The following is a 15,645-nucleotide window of genomic DNA, read 5'->3' as shown; positions in this document are numbered from 1 at the left end:
AGGCCAGTACCAGCACCAGTGACAAGCACCAGTGACCAGGCCAGTAACAGCACCAGTGACCAGGCCAGTACCAGCACCGGTACCAGCACCAGTGACTAGGCCAGTACCAGTGACCAGGCCAGTACCAGCACCAGTGACAAGCACCAGTGACCAGGCCAGTACCAGCACCAGTGACCAGGCCAGTACCAGCACCAGTGACCAGGCCAGCACCAGTGACCAGACCAGCACCAGTGACCAGACCAGCACCAGTGACCAGGCCAGTACCAGCACCAGTGACCAGGCCAGCACCAGTGACCAGGCCAGTACCAGCACCAGTGACCAGGCCAGTACCAGCACCAGTGACCAGGCCAGCACCAGTGACCAGGCCAGTACCAGCACCGGTGACCAGGCCAGCACCGGTGACCAGGCCAGCACCAGTGACCAGGCCAGCACCAGTGACCAGGCCAGTACCAGCACCAGTGACAAGCACCAGTGACCAGCACCAGTGACCAGGCCAATACCAGCACCAGTGACCAGGGCAGTACCAGAGACCAGGCCAGTACCAGCACCAGTGACAAGCACCAGTGACCAGGCCAGCACCAGTGACCAGCACCAGTGACCAGGCCAATACCAGCACCAGTGACAAGGCCAGTACGAGCTCCAGTGACCGGCACCAGCACTAGTGACCAGTACCAGCATCAGTGACCAGTACCAGCATCAGTGTCCAGTACCAGCATCAGTGTCCAGTACCAGCATCAATGTCCAGTACCAGTGACCAGTACCCGCACCAGTTACCAGACCAGTACAGTACCAGCATCAGTGACCAGCACCAGTGACCAGGTATACTGATTTTCATTTAATTATTCTCTGGTAGTGTTAAATTGGAAAAGGGGGGGGGGGGGTGCGGCGCAGGCGTGCGTGGGGGGGGGGGGGTGCGTCGGCGTGTGGGGGGGGCTCACCTCCCTGAAATGACTTTGCCACCTCCCTGAAATGAGTTTTTGCAGGTTGGGATGTCTGTCTTCTCCTTCTTTTTTTTTGGTTAAGAACATTCTGCATATCCATAACACCAAGGATAGCTACTGGAAGGCTGGAATCCTCCATATTTCCAGTTAAATGCCGAAAAGCCATGCAGAACAAGTGAATAAACATGACTGGATACGAAAATGACAAATAGCTCCGAACAAAGGCACTCAAGGCATGGCTAGAGGGGTTACACGCACATTACATCATTTCCCCTCACACGCTACACACTGGTTACGTATACAGGAAGCTATTTAACTATCCTCCGAGAAAATTCATATTGTTAGTAACCTCTCCCATTTGCGATATATTTAAGAGTGTACTAGCAACCAAGAAAAAAATGGACAGTAAGTTGTACAATTTTCAAATCGTGTGTACGGCCCATAAGGTCAGGTTTCAGTTAGTTTGTGACAGCTTCGAAACACCTTGCGTTTACATTACAGGGCTCTCAGGCGGCTAAGATTCTGTTTTAATAAAAAAATAGCTGACATTTCAGTGCCACTGATGTGAGTTTTAAAATAAATTTCTCCACAATGCTTATAGCTACATGTGTGAATAAGGTCTTATTTCTGCTTCTGCAGAATATGATCAACTTCAATGTGTATAGCCCCGGCACAGGTTCACTTTAAGAGAAATGTACAGCCGAAGCTCGTTTGTACATCTCCTATGGATCACAGGAGTGCAGTTCGTTCTGCACTCCTGTGACCCATTTTTAGCAGTGAGCGGTCTGAAGTGTGCTATCTGCTGACGTCACAGATGTCAGTCCAGGCACCGCATCATCGCCACCACGAAGTTGGTATCCACCAGGTGCCTGGACCGACAACCGGCTCAGCCTCGCAGCTGAGAGCCTGAGCCGGCCGCTCCCACCCCCTCCACAGCCATGCGCTCCAATGAGCGATGAGGCAGAGCGAAAAGCTGCTGACTGACAGTCAGTAGCTCTCTGCTCTGGGAGCTGTCAGAACTGAGCGATTGGCGGTGTTCGATCGCTCGATTCTGAGTGTAGAGGGGACAGATGCAGCATCGGACAGGTAATTATAATTGGGGGAAAAATGTAATCCCATACATCTCCTTTAAGCACCATTAATGTCATTTGTCACTGATTTCTCTTACCTAAAACATTTAAAGTGATAGTAATTTCATTGAAGATTTTTTTGTCTTGAGGAGCGCTGACTTCACAGCGATATTTCCCTGAGTCTCCTCTTGTTAGGTTTCTAATCCTGATACTGGAACTTTCCATATCTGCTCGTGGAGCTAAGTCACCTGCCAAGAGAAAAAGAGAGAAAGAAGATAATGTTTAAAGCGGTATAAAAGTGTTTGTTACCCCAGCACATTTTTTTCCTGGTATGCCCCTGCTGTACCATGTACTTGTATGATAAATTATCCTGTTCTCTTTGTATTGCTTCCTTTTTGTGAAATCCCTGGTGTTCCTGCTAGTCCCTGTGCTTTCCTATTTAAAACTGACCACTCTAAGCAGGAGAGCCCACTGTGGTCAGTTCCCTAGCTATGCTGGGAACTCAGTGTGACTCCTCCAATGATCAGACTTGTCTTGACATGTTCCTACTGAACAGTCATTCACTGGGAAGCTCAGTGTGCTGCTACTTCTCCTCCCCCCAGCTCTTATGCAGCTGAGAACAGAGGAAATGTGATCACTTATAAAAAAAGGTATTTTTAATGTTTTTTTTTTTTTATATCTATACAAAAATGTTTTGCCTTTCCTTTCTTTTTTTTTAAACTGAATGGGTTGTTTTAGGCCCCGTTCACACTGGGGCGATCCGACTTCCTGGGGCGACCTCCGAGGTCGCAGTGCGAGCAGCGCGCCGTGACCTCGGAGCGGCAGGCACGGACTTCATAACATTGAAGTCTATGACGGTCGCTCCGGGTCGCCCCAAAGAAGCTCCGGACCCTTTTTCTAAGTCGGTGCGACTTGTGTCGCTCCTATTAGAACGGGTCCGCAGCTTCTCTATGGAAGGCGACCTACGGCGACCTGTGAGGCGACCAGGTCGCCTCACAGGTCGCCCCAGTGTGAACGGGGACTTACAAGGTAATTGTTTACAATCACTTTAATCCCATAAATAAAAATGTAACATATTGCAGCTTACCAAGCTTGGATATAATGACTGCATTCATTTTCTACTGGACGTTGCCTCCTGTACCCATTACACCCCTGGCGCACAGTAACGTGAGCTTGCCCTCCTCAGCTTAAATTGGTACATCGAAAAGGGGGTTCAGAAAGATCAATCTATGACTGTGTTGTGATTCCGAAGTAGCATATAGTTAAACCCTAATGTGCACCCCTTGGTCATATCATAATTATAAAAAGTGGATGTCATTAATGCATCTGTTATGCTCTGAAAAATAAATTGAAAAAAAAAAAATGACTTGCTTCTCTTGCAGGTTTTTTTAGTTCTAGTACATTAGACTGGATGCTATGGAACCTCAGCTTTCTATGCCATGTCTTCAGCAGGTGGCTATCTGATAATTGACAAGCTAGGGGCTTGTAATAAGCAGTGGCTATGCTGAAAGACACTCTCCTGCCTGTGGTGTTACTGTGCCACATGGACAAAGCAGACTCAAGGATGACCACACTCCCTTGTATTGGGTATTAGTAGTGTAGTGTTGTCACATTTAAAAAAATAGTGTAGGAGGCCTGGCATGAATACAAGCCAGTTTGGAAATTTGCTTGGGCTTAGATACACTGAGTTATTTTATGTAACTTTTACTGCTGCATTATATATAGAATGGAAAAAACCTTGCCCAGATAAGGGCGAGTAGACCTGTGCCTAAAAGGGCAGATGAGTCTTTTTCTTGTATACTTATTGCACATTTTTCCCATTAGTAGTAATATCTTATAGTTACATGTTGTCAGAAAATTTTATGCCAGGTTAGGCCCAGAAAAACAAGAAAAAAAAAAAAGGTGATGTTTGCTTCGGGCACTAAGACCGGGTGACATAATGCATTAGGATAAAAAACCTTCTGACCTTTACAACTCCCTGCTACCACACATTAGTGTTACATGCTCAATAAGAGGCAGGGTAAATACCCAAATTGGACCTGGCATCGGCCCCTTGCAGTCCCTGTACAGCACAGCTTAGAGTGGGGGAGAAAGAAGTAGCACAAGGAGCCAATCAGGTGTGATGCAGTACAAGGAGCATGATGACAGTTGGAAAGAGCGGAGTGACAAGGAGATGAGCTAGGACTCATTCACACATAATGCAGCGACTGGAAGAACACTAGTCACCGCTAGGGCACATTGAAAATAATTCTCTTATGTGCCTTGTTTTCACTGCATAGCAACCCGAAGGTGTTGGGCAATGGGCTGCGATAAAATACAGAAAAGCTGCATTTTATTGCATCTCACAGGATGAAATTGCATGCCACTGCACAGCAGTGCAACACAGTGTTGCTGTATCGTGCAGTGAATGTCACTTTGTGCACTTCAAATAAAGTTGCCAAAAAAAAAAAAAAGAAAACAAAAGGAACGGTGTGATGCAGTAAAATTCGTATCACACCTCTATCTTCCCTGAGGCTCACCGCTGCCGAAATGGAGAGCTGCCTGCACGCTAAACCGCTCTGGTTTAAGGTGCAGGTATTGGAAACAGGCTCTAAATCAGTCTGCTGCTTCTCTTTGCAATGTCCAATCACAAGCTGGAGGTAGGGAGCAGTCCTTTAAAGTTGTTGTAAAGGCAGAAGGTTATTTATCTAATGCATACTCTGCAGTAAGGTAAAAACTGTCTATGGCCAGCTGCCCCCCAGACTCCTATATACTTACCTTAGCCTGAGCAAAGGTGCTGCTCTCTCTCTCTCTCTCTCCACACTGGAGATGAAGGCAGCAGCGGGAGCCCTTGTAAGAACAGAGTGGGAGGTGAGGTCAAACTGAGCTGTGTGTGTCGATACACACACAGTCCAGCTCGCAATCATGCCCACACATATGCCACCATAGAAAGTGGCTTCCTATGGTGTCACTTGCAGAAGAGGAGGTGCCTAGAGCACTGGCGAGGGACCCCGGAAGAGGAGGTTTGGGGCTGCTCTGTGCCAAACTATTGTAAGTATGACATGACAAAAATAAAATAAATAAATAAATACTTTACAATCACTTTGTTGCTGAACTTAGGTAGAGAAAAATCCTTTTTTTTTGTCTTACCATATCGAGCTGTGGTGTGTAAATCTCAGGCGCAACAAAACGCATCAAAATGTGGAACACAAAACACACCTGGATCAGTGCCAAAAAAAGGTACTTGAGCTACTTTGGAGCATTTATCTTGCGTAGGGAAGCCCATTCAAGTGAATGGGCTTCCTTATGCTGTCAAAAATCGCCAAAAATGTCATCATATCGTGCACTGTGAATAGGGCCCTAATGATTGCTTTTTCTTTTTTTAATTTATTTGGGAGTGGAGGTGTTTTCCAAAATAATACATGCAGTAACAAAATACAAATACACATTGGCTATAAAAATGTATAAATGACTGAAATTTGTGCACCAAAATTTCTGGTGCAGATCACTTGGCGCCCAAAACAAAAATGGCAGTTTTAGGGAGGCCAAATGACTTATTAATAGCCTCACCATGATGAACAGACCGAAAGGTTTCGGTGTGGCTGCAGAGGAGTACATTGCAATATACCAGGGGTCTTCAAACTGTGGCCCTCCAGTTGTTCAGGAACTACAATTCCCACCATGCCTAGTCATGTCTGTAAATGTCAGAGTGTTACAATGCCTCATGGGATGCGTAGTTCCGTAACAGCTGGAGGACCGTAGTTTGAGGATCCCTGCACTATACCATAGGACACTTGATAGCATTCATTCTTCTATCGTATGATGAAACCTTACCCATTAAAGAGTTTTTAAAGAAGACAAACGAGATTCCTCCATTGAGAGCAACTTTTTTCCACTCTAGCCTAACATTAGGCTGCTCCTTTTCCAGTTTATAATTACAGCTGAGAAGTGCCTCTGTAAAAAAAAGAAAATGAATATAATGAGACAACAGACATCTAAAGGATAAAAAAAAAAAAAAAATACCTTGCAACGTATAGAGGGGACATAACCTTCCTGACCATTACCCCAATTACTGATCTAAGAACATCCGTTGGAAGATCTACTCCTAACCACATCCGCATCTACTTTTACCCTAACTCCAGCTTTAATATCACTTTAAATAATTTGTTTGGTCCAAGAAGGCCAAAACAAACTATTTACTTTACTAATAAGTGTGGCCACTGTCAGCACTGTATACATTTTATGTAGCATAAGGTGCACACACTAGATAGCGATGTGTCCTGGCAGCGGTAAATTGCCTACATATGCTTTGCTAAAAGGTGTCTCTCTTGTTCCTTTTCTAGCTGGAGATCAGGATGTGGTTGGTGTGTTCTAGATCTACATCTACAACATTAGCATCCTTGTACTGGTTAATATCATACGTAATATTTAGCATATGTACTCATGCCCAGCTACTGACTTTACTGCACTATTTGCATTTGTGTCCATGTTAGCTTTTTCTTTTTCTCGTTGAAATCTCTGCTAGCCCATCAGCCTGCTCCATCTATACTTTTTCAAGATGTTGACGGCTTACGCCTTTTATGGCCAATAGATGGTGGTGTAACAAGCATGTGTGTGATCTTCAGCTTGAGCTACTGTGCTCTGTAAACAGGCATTTTTTATGACAAAGAAGCAAAGGAGCAGAGGGGACAGAGGGAAACAAGAGAAAATTACCTTAAAGATCCACCTGCTGGCTGGGTAAAAGACTACAATCATGTTCATCATTTTAATATTTTAATTTTTAGACCTGGCTATATTAAAGAAAGGAAATTTATACTAAAGGCTCAATTTTTTTTCTTTAAAATAATAAACATGTTATACTTACCTGCTTGTGCAATGGTTTTGCACAGAGGAACCCCCTGAACTTCCTCTTTACAAGTTCCCTGGTGGTTCTCCAGACTCCCCCCCACCCCCCCGAGTGCCCCCATAGCAGGTCGATTGCTATGGGGCATTCAGGCATGCTTGCTAACGAGCCCCGCTAGGTGAGTCTATAAGACACACAGAGAGTTACTTAGCCCCACCCTCTTTTCCCTGGCTGTGATTGGCAGCAGCAAGAGTCAATAGGAGAGAGAGAGCTACTCGTGCACATTGCTTGATCGAGATCGGGGGTAGTGGGGGGGGGGGGGGGGGAGCTGCACACTGAAGGCAAGAAAACGTCAGCTTTTAGGACCACTTGAAGGCTAGGTTCACCTATGTGTGTGCGCATTTGTGTGCATTGCCCACAGCAGGTACAGCAGCCCATACACTGACGTACATGCGAGAAAAGAGGGAAATAAGTCCTTGACCCTTTTTTAAAACATGCTGCATGGACCTGCCTAATGCTGTGGGTTTTGAGCATGGGTGCCGATGTGTGGGTGTACCAATGAGAATTAATGGCACCCCCACCCATTTTCTAACCAGCACTAATGTGACCCTAGCCTTAAATGGTTCTTAGCTCCCTGCGGCTACTGGCATAAAAACCCCTATAACCCTGAAATATCCATTCACCAATTTGGACCCTCTCAGGCCAACCAGCCAGGGGCCATCTGGCACTTTCATTTATTTGCTGCAACCATGGCCTGAAAGAAGCAGCCAATTAAAGCCTCTGCCTCACATAGAGCCCGCCCTTGGCTTTGGTAAGAAAGTGTAAGTGCCTGATGACCAGTGGCCACTTGGTCAGGAAGAAAACCCCTGTCAGGGAACATGTCGTTATTTCAAGGTTTTAAATATTATTGTTTTCGTGGCCACGTGAACGTCAATTTTTGTCCCTGGTTCCGCCTCCATTATCAAATTGGACTGGAGTGTTTCTCTAACAATAAGGAATGCCACGAAGGTATGTGGCGCTCAGGAGAGATGTTGATCCCAGTTCCTGAGATAGTTTACAGAGTGCCAGGGTTATCCGGCAGAAATATGTGACAAGGCGTCTCTGCAGAGGCAAGCTGACCTTGCTGCTAAATCATTGCTGATGCAGAATTATTGTACACGGAGGACAGAACGAAAATAGACTGAAGGTTTCTTGAAGTTTAAAGATGAATTAATAAGTTGGGAGGGGGGACAATGTAAGCAGGGATTATTGTTATCAAAGCAAGTTATCAGTGTCATGCTGGCAGCAGAAGTAACACAACAATTAAAGGGGAGTCGTCTAAATGGGAATTCCGGCTGATTCTATGTTGTATTCAATTAATACAAAGCTTGCATATTATCACAGATGTTATTAATAAAAATAAAGTCTCCAGCCAAAACTTTTCCTTTAGTTTTGAATACAGCATGGAACTCTTAGTTTTTACTGCTTAGAGTAGCTCCATAGGGTAGACTTCCCAATACTTCCTGTTTTAGTGACAACATTGCTACCAGGACGGAAAGAAAAAATAGACCAGAGACACATACAGCAAGAAAAAGAATTGTAGCTGATAAGGGGAATCATTATGTTAGAACCTTCTGACACTTCCTGTCCTGGTGAAAACAGTGTTGAAAGAAAATCTCCTTGACATTTCAAACAGCAATGAGAACCGTAAAAAGGATCAAAACCTTCCCCAGGTTTTGGATACACTTTAAATTAAAGACTGACTGAGAATGAAATACACTGATCCCTCATACCTGACGAAGTGACAATCTGTCAAGCAACGTGTTGGGTTTTCTTCTGACAACACAGCAGCACCCATCTCATAGCTTAGTGTTGGGCTTCTCACATTCACTTGTTCCTCATTGTTCTTAATAGAGTTTGGCCATTCGCCGAACACCCGAATTTGTAAGGTCATCAGCTGTCAATGGGTTTCCCCACTGACAGCTTATTAAAAAACAAACAAAAAAAACATAGCTCCCTGGGTCTGCTATTGATTTTAAGGGCAACCCAATGCCTAAAAAAAAAAAAAAAGCGGCATTGGGTCCCCCCAAAATCCACACCAGTCATTTATTCGGGCATTCCCCCTCCTGAACCATACCAGGCCACGTGCCTTCAACATGGGGGGGGGGTGGGTGCTTTGGGGTGGAGAGTTTATCGGAATCTGGAAGCCCCCTTTAACATGGGGGCCCCCAGATCCTGCCCCCCCCATGTGAATGAGTATCCCCTACCCATTCACCAAAAAAGTGTACAAAAAAATAAAAACAGGAGATAAGTTTTTGAGAAATCCTTTATGAAAAAATAAAAAAATAGTATCTCTTGATTTAAATCCATCATCAATCACACCACCCGCTGCACCCTCAACCCGAAAAAAAAAAAAATGCTCCACCTTCTGGGACAGCTGGCCGGCGATTGCCTCCTCTGTGCTCTGACAGTTCTTATATAGGTTAGGATGGAGCCACCTAGCAACGTCACCTGGTGGCCTTGCCCCCTTGTCATGTCACATGCCCAGCATGCACCAGTCCCTGACGTTACAAGGGGGTGGGCCACCATGTGACATTGCCAGGTGCCCCGCCCTAACCGATATAAGAACTGTCAAATGGCAGAGGAAGCATTTAGCGGCCAGCCGTCCCAGAAGGCAAAGCGTTGTTTTTGGGTTTTTTTGGGTCGGCAGTACGGCAGGCGGCGTGATTGACAATGGATTTACATCGAGGGACACTTTTTTTTAATTATTATTAATATTAATAAAGCATTTGTCAAATACTTGTCTCCTGTTTTTATTTTTTTTGTACACTTTTTTGGTGAGTGGGTAGGGGTACTATGTATCTGATACTCGTTCACATAAGGGGCTTTCATATTCTGATAACCCCCCTGCCTGAAGACAGCCACAACCACTGGCCCCCCTTGCCCCAAAGCACCCACCTTCCTCCATGTGGAGGGAATGTGGCCTGGTTCGGTTTGGGGGGTGGGGCTTGCTCGCCCCCCCCCCCCCTTCCTGACCTGCTAGGCATCATGCCCAGGGCCGGCCTTTGGGGTGTGCGAGCTGTGCGGCCGCACAGGGCGCCATGGGAAACAAGGGCGCCGTGCGGCCATCACAGCTCGCAGAGGATCAGGCTGAGCTGTGTGAGAGATACACAGCTCGCCTCACTACAACAATAGGTGATCGAGGCACGGCTGCACAGCGGGAGGTGAGCGGCTACTGCGGCCTGGACAGGGTTAACACAGGCCGCGGCCGCCGCTTACCTCCCGCTGTGCAGCCGTGCCTCGATCACCTATTGTTGCAGTGAGGCGAGCTGTGTATCTCTCACACAGCTCAGCCTCCGATCCTTCCACGGAATCCACGCTGACTTCCTGCCCAGTGCCCACACATCCCCGGGAGTGTGGGCGGGCGGGAGGAGGAGAAGGGGCGGGGCGAGGAGGAGCTGACGATCTCTCCTCTGGCGTCAGTGCAGAGAGGGAGGAGAGATCGTCAGCTCCTCCTCGCCCCGCCCCTTCTCCTCCTCCTCCCGCCCACCCACACTCCCGGGGATGTGTGGGCGGGAAGTTTAAAGAAAAAAAAAAGCTGCAGACAACGTAAAGTAAGTGACATCTCTCTCCTTCAAAAAATGTAAGGGGGGGGTCTGTGATGTAAGGGGGGGCTCTATGTGTGGGGGGGCTATGTGTGGGGGTCTGTGATGTAGGGGGGGCTCTCTGATGTGGGGGGGCTATGTGTGGGGGGGGGCTCTGTGTGGGGGGGCTTTTTGTGGGGGGTCTGTGATTTAAGGGGGGGGGCTCCGTGGGGAGGGGGGTCTGATGTAAGGGGGGCTTTTTGTGGGGGGTCTCTGATGTGAGGATGTGAGGGGGGCTTTGTGTGTGTGTGTGTGTGTAGGGGGTCTCTGATGTTAGGGGGGCTTTGTGTGGGAGGTCTCTGGTGTGCGGGGGGCTCTCTGATGTGGGGGGCTCCATGGGGAGGGGGGTCTGATGTGAGGGGGGCTTTGTGTCGGGGGTCTCTGATGTGAGGGGGGCTTTGTGTCGGTAGTCTCTGATGTGAGGGGGGCTTTGTGTGGGGGGTCTCCGATGTAAGGGGGGCTTTGTGTCGGGGGTCTATGATGTGAGGGGGGCTCTGTGTGTGGGATCTCTGATGTAAGGGGGCTCTGTGTGTGGGGTCTCTGATGTAAGGGGGCTGTGTGTGTGGGGTCTCTGATTTAAGGGGGCTCTGTGTGTGGGGTCTCTGATGTAAGGGGGCTCTGTGTGTGGGGTCTCTGATGTAAGGGGGCTCTGTGTGTGGGGTCTCTGATTTAAGGGGGCTCTGTGTGTGGGGTCTCTGATGTAAGGGGGCTCTGTGTGGGGGGTCTCTGATTTAAGGGGGCTCTGTGTGTGGGGTCTCTGATGTAAGGGGGCTCTGTGTGTGGGGTCTCTGATGTAAGGGGGCTCTGTGTGTGGGGTCTCTAATTTAAGGGGGCTCTGTGTGTGGGGTCTCTGATGTAAGGGGGCTCTGTGTGTGGGGTCTCTGATTTAAGGGGGCTCTGTGTGTGGGGTCTCTGATGTAAGAGGGCTCTGTGTGTGGGGTCTCTGATGTAAGGGGGCTCTGTGTGTGGGGTCTCTGATGTAAGGGGGCTCTGTGTGTGGGGTCTCTGATGTAAGGGGGCTCTGTGTGTGGGGTCTCTGATGTAAGGGGGCTCTGTGTGTGGGGTCTCTGATGTAAGGGGGCTCTGTGTGTGGGGTCTCTGATGTAAGGGGGCTCTGTGTGTGGGGTCTCTGATTTAAGGGGGCTTTGTGTGGGGGGTCTCTGATGTAAGGGGGGCTCTTATGTAAGGGGGGCTAAGTTATTAGTGATCATAAAAAAGAAAAAATTTGCGGGGGGGGGGGGCGCCACGGGATTAGCTCGCACAGGGCGCCTGATCACCTAAGGCCGGCCCTGATCATGCCAGGATAAGGGTCTGGTATAGATTTTTGGGGGAGGGGGCATGCTGTTTTTTTAAATTTTGACAATGGGGTCCCCTTAAAATCAATACCAGACCCAAAGGGCCTGGTATGGACTTTGGGGGGGGGGGGGGTCTCAGGCTGTTATTTTCTTTATTTTTTCAATAGCTGGGTGCTGACAATTGTAACTGCGATTCATTTTAAGTGGGATTTGACTTTTTTTTTTCTTTAGAGATGTTATTTTTGCTGCAGCATGTTATAAATTTGCTACAGATGTGCAGACTAAGGGGACACCCCTGGCACTATATTTAAAGGAAATTCAATTTTTATTGTTGCGCTTTAGGCATTATTAAAATCACTGCTCCTAAAAAAAAAAGATTGTTTTGAAAAAAAAAATGTTTGCATTGATACGTGTCCCCCAGAGCAGTACCCAGACCCCCATACCCCTTTTATTGTCAATTACTTGCATATAAGCCTTCAAAATGAGAACTTTGATTTTTTCCTGTTCGGCTCATATAGACTTTAATGGGGTTCTTCGTTCGGGTTAGAAAATTTCCCCTGTTCGAGAGTTCTGCTGCGATCCAAACAGGGGGGGGTGTATTTGGCCCATGTCTAGTTCTTATACATGGGAGAAATACATGATCTCTGGGTCGTGGCTTTTCTCTGCTATCTTTAACCCCCTTGTCCTAAACTGGAGCTACTATATCAATTTAGTTTTTGGCTGGGCTGTAGTTAGCTCAGACTGATTGTTTACTTTTTCACCTGGTTTTTCCAAAAGCTTAAAAAGGAGCTCCAGTCTCCCCCCAAAAAAATTAAAAGTCAGCAGCTACACATTTTTAAATGCTGACTTTGAAAATATAAGGACACCTACCTGCCCCTGGATCCAGTGATGTCCTCACCAGAGCCGATTCTTTAATCGGCTTCGGAGCAGGTGTCAGAATCTTCACTAAGGGAAAGCAGCAGTGAACCCTTGCTGCTTCACAGCCGCCTTCTATTTATGCATGTGTGTGCCGCACTGCACTTTGTGATTGGGCCCGCAGTCTTCTTGATCCAGAAGGCTGCAGGGGAAGGAAGGGGGGCCGAACTTCCACTCAGATCGCAATGGCAATCTGACCTGAAGTGGGGGAGTGGGTACATGTCAAAATCAGGTACCCGCCTCCCCCTCCCCCACCAAAAAAATGTGCCAAATATAAAGGAGGAGGGAGAGAGGAAGAGGAAAAGTGGAACTTCCCCTTTCATGTTGGCTTGTGATTTCTCACTGTCACCAGTAGATGTCATTGGTATCACTGGTCGTAGTATGAGATTTTTACAAACAAAACTAAGTTAGGAATTTTTTATATTTTCTTCAGCCAATCCAGTAGGAGGTTTATGCCACGGGTGCATGCTGGGGGAGGATATAAATATTTGGGACAGGCCATGTGCTCTCTCTCTTGCCTCAGGCTGAGGCCTGAGGAGGTGTTGTTGGATGGAGCTCCGCTGTTGGGCCCAATAACCTGTTTTGGGGCCTAACGTGTACTGAAGTGGTGCTGAAGCTGTCTTGCCTGGTCTGGAGGAAGCTTTGCCAGATGGAGACCCAGGGGAGGCCCCTTGCTGAAGGGAGCCAGGAAGAAGGCTGGTCTCTCAGATGGGCCTGGTGAATTGGAGGACGCAATGAATTTAAGAACAGGCTTACAGTGTTGCCAGGTCAGCCTAAAGGTTCTGACACTGTGAAGCTGGACATTGATTTAAACCTGGAGAGTATGTAAGTGATCTGCTACAGTATCTAGGACTTCCAATACTCACCTCCTTAACCGTTCTGCAATAAAAATGTAAAAAGACAGAAGTTACTGGAGCCTAATATCCTTTCTCTGTCCCCCCAATTTAGCAATTGACTCAGCCCTAGGGTGAAATGCTTGCCCACACCTGCCTCTGGAGTTGCTATCCTGCCTTTGGGGCATGGGCGTAACTACAGGGGTTGCAGGGGTTGCGATTGCTACCGGGCCCCATGCTCCAGGGGGCCCAGTAGCAAACCAGTGGGTGAACTTCCAGGATTGCAAAAGTCACACTTGCGACCGGGCCCTGGCATTGCACCACTGTGGGGAGGCCCAAAGATTGCAGGAAGGGAGCCCACTGCAGAACTTGTGAAAGGATCCTGCTGCGGGACCGTAATAAAAGGCCATGCAACGAGAGTAAAGAGCCCCAGGATTAGTGGGAAGAGCCCTGGGCTTGAAGGGAAGGGCCCCGGCCAGGGATCTGGGGGGGCCCTTCATGGTTTCTTGCATCGGGGCCCTGAAGGCTCTAGTTACGCCTCTGCTTTGGGGTGTTAGAGGGGTACATATCTACATATCAGATACCAGTGGAGATTGTGGTAGTTTCATTTTCTCATTCATGTTTTTGGCTGGAATGTAAAATGCTGCACATGCATCAGCCCCATCCAAGTAGAGGTGACTGCTCACAATGTCAGAAGTAAAAGTGCCATGAGATCCGGAAAACCATGGGTTCTCCAGTCTACAAACTTCCATACCTCCTAGTAGTGTTGAAGCCTGGTGTGCCCAAAATCTTCCTATTGGAAAGTGATGAATCCAAACATAATGATGGGCCAAAAATAAAGAGCATGAGGTGGGAGAAGGCAGGCCAGCCTTTGACATTACAGACAAGGCTGCCCGAGGTTTTAGAGGTTCTTCGGAGCTCTTGGAGACTTCTCAACCTTTTTTTTTTGGACAGGACACACCCAGAGTACAATTTATTCTCAAAGTCTGGGTAAGGAGATCATCTAGCCAAATATTAGCAGTCAGGGCCAAGAGAAGGGGTGGGCAGGAGGGGCGGCTGCCCTGGGCACTGTGGTATCATGTGAGGTGGGGGGGCACCACAAGGAGGTTGGGGGGAGGGAATTTGTGTTGGGGGGGGTGATTTGGGGAGTGGCAAGGGATATGAATTGTTCTAGGAGGGGAAATTTGGGGAGGTGTGCCAGGTGTGGTGATTTGAGTGGATTTGTGATGGAAGGGGGGATGGAAGAAGAAGATTTGTGCTAAAAGAGGGAATTTTGGGGGCTTTGTGCTAGAAAAGGTATTTCTAGCGGGGGGAATGGCGCTAGGAGGGGACTTTTCTTTTTTTGGGGGGGCGGGGAGATTTGTGCTAGCAGGGATTATTAGAGGTATTTGTGCTAGGAGGGAAAATTTGGGGGGCAGGGGGGGTTGTGCTAAGATGGGGGATTGCAGAGAATTTGTGCTGGGGGGGGAATTATTTTGGGGGGGGGGTGGATTTGTGCTGGGGTTATATGGGGAATGAGAGGATTTGAGCTGGGTGGGGGGCAAAGACTCGTACTGGAAAGGGGAATTTAATAGGAGGTGGATAAGTTCTAGGAGGAGGGGGAATTTATGCTTAGGGGGTAAGCATGCAGATTAGTGCTCAATTCTTTTGAGGGGGAGGGGATTTTGCTGACACATAATGCTCATACATCTTGGGGGGGGGGGCGCAATTTGGCATGTTTGTCCTGGGCTCTAGACGACCTTGTCCCAGCACTGTTAGCAGTCCCTCAGTTGTAGGCACAGAGACAAAATTGTAGCTCAACCCCTTTATAATAGCATTACACATATATGCGGTAGTATGGTGGGTGGATCTTAATTTCTAGACACTGCATATATGCATCGCTGTGTTGTTCTGGGGAGTGCTCAGATAGTGCCAACAGACTGTGACTGAGCTGTCACCAAAAGCTCACGGACAACCACCGACAACAGGGAACGATTGGGAGAGGCTTATAATTACATCATCACGTAATACAGTAGATGGTCAGAAACAGTGGACATAGTACATGAGATGGTCAGAAAACAGTGGACATAATACAAGAGATGGTCAGAATATGGACGTAATACAATAGATGGTACGTTAATAAACATAAAACAGAAGATGATCAGAG

The 15,645-nt window shown here is 47.7% G+C and overlaps 1 protein-coding gene across 1 annotated transcript in view; it reads right to left on the bottom strand.

Annotated features, from left to right (window-relative positions):
- JAM2 (junctional adhesion molecule 2) overlaps positions 1 to 15,645 on the bottom strand; it is a 169,736-nt gene that overhangs the window by 61,600 nt on the left and 92,491 nt on the right. Inside the window, exons 3-4 of the mRNA XM_082246899.1 lie at positions 5,825 to 5,944; positions 2,110 to 2,259 (exon numbers count right to left, since the gene is read on the bottom strand). Coding sequence (XP_082103025.1) covers positions 2,110 to 2,259; positions 5,825 to 5,944 — 270 coding nt within the window. The remainder of the gene's footprint in view (positions 1 to 2,109; positions 2,260 to 5,824; positions 5,945 to 15,645) is intronic.

This window comes from Pelophylax lessonae (genome assembly GCF_965119305.1).
Source record: "Pelophylax lessonae genome assembly, chromosome: 2".
NCBI lineage: Eukaryota > Metazoa > Chordata > Amphibia > Anura > Ranidae > Pelophylax > Pelophylax lessonae.
Note: the sequence above shows the minus strand (reverse complement) of the source record. Positions and strands in the feature narration are given on the sequence as shown.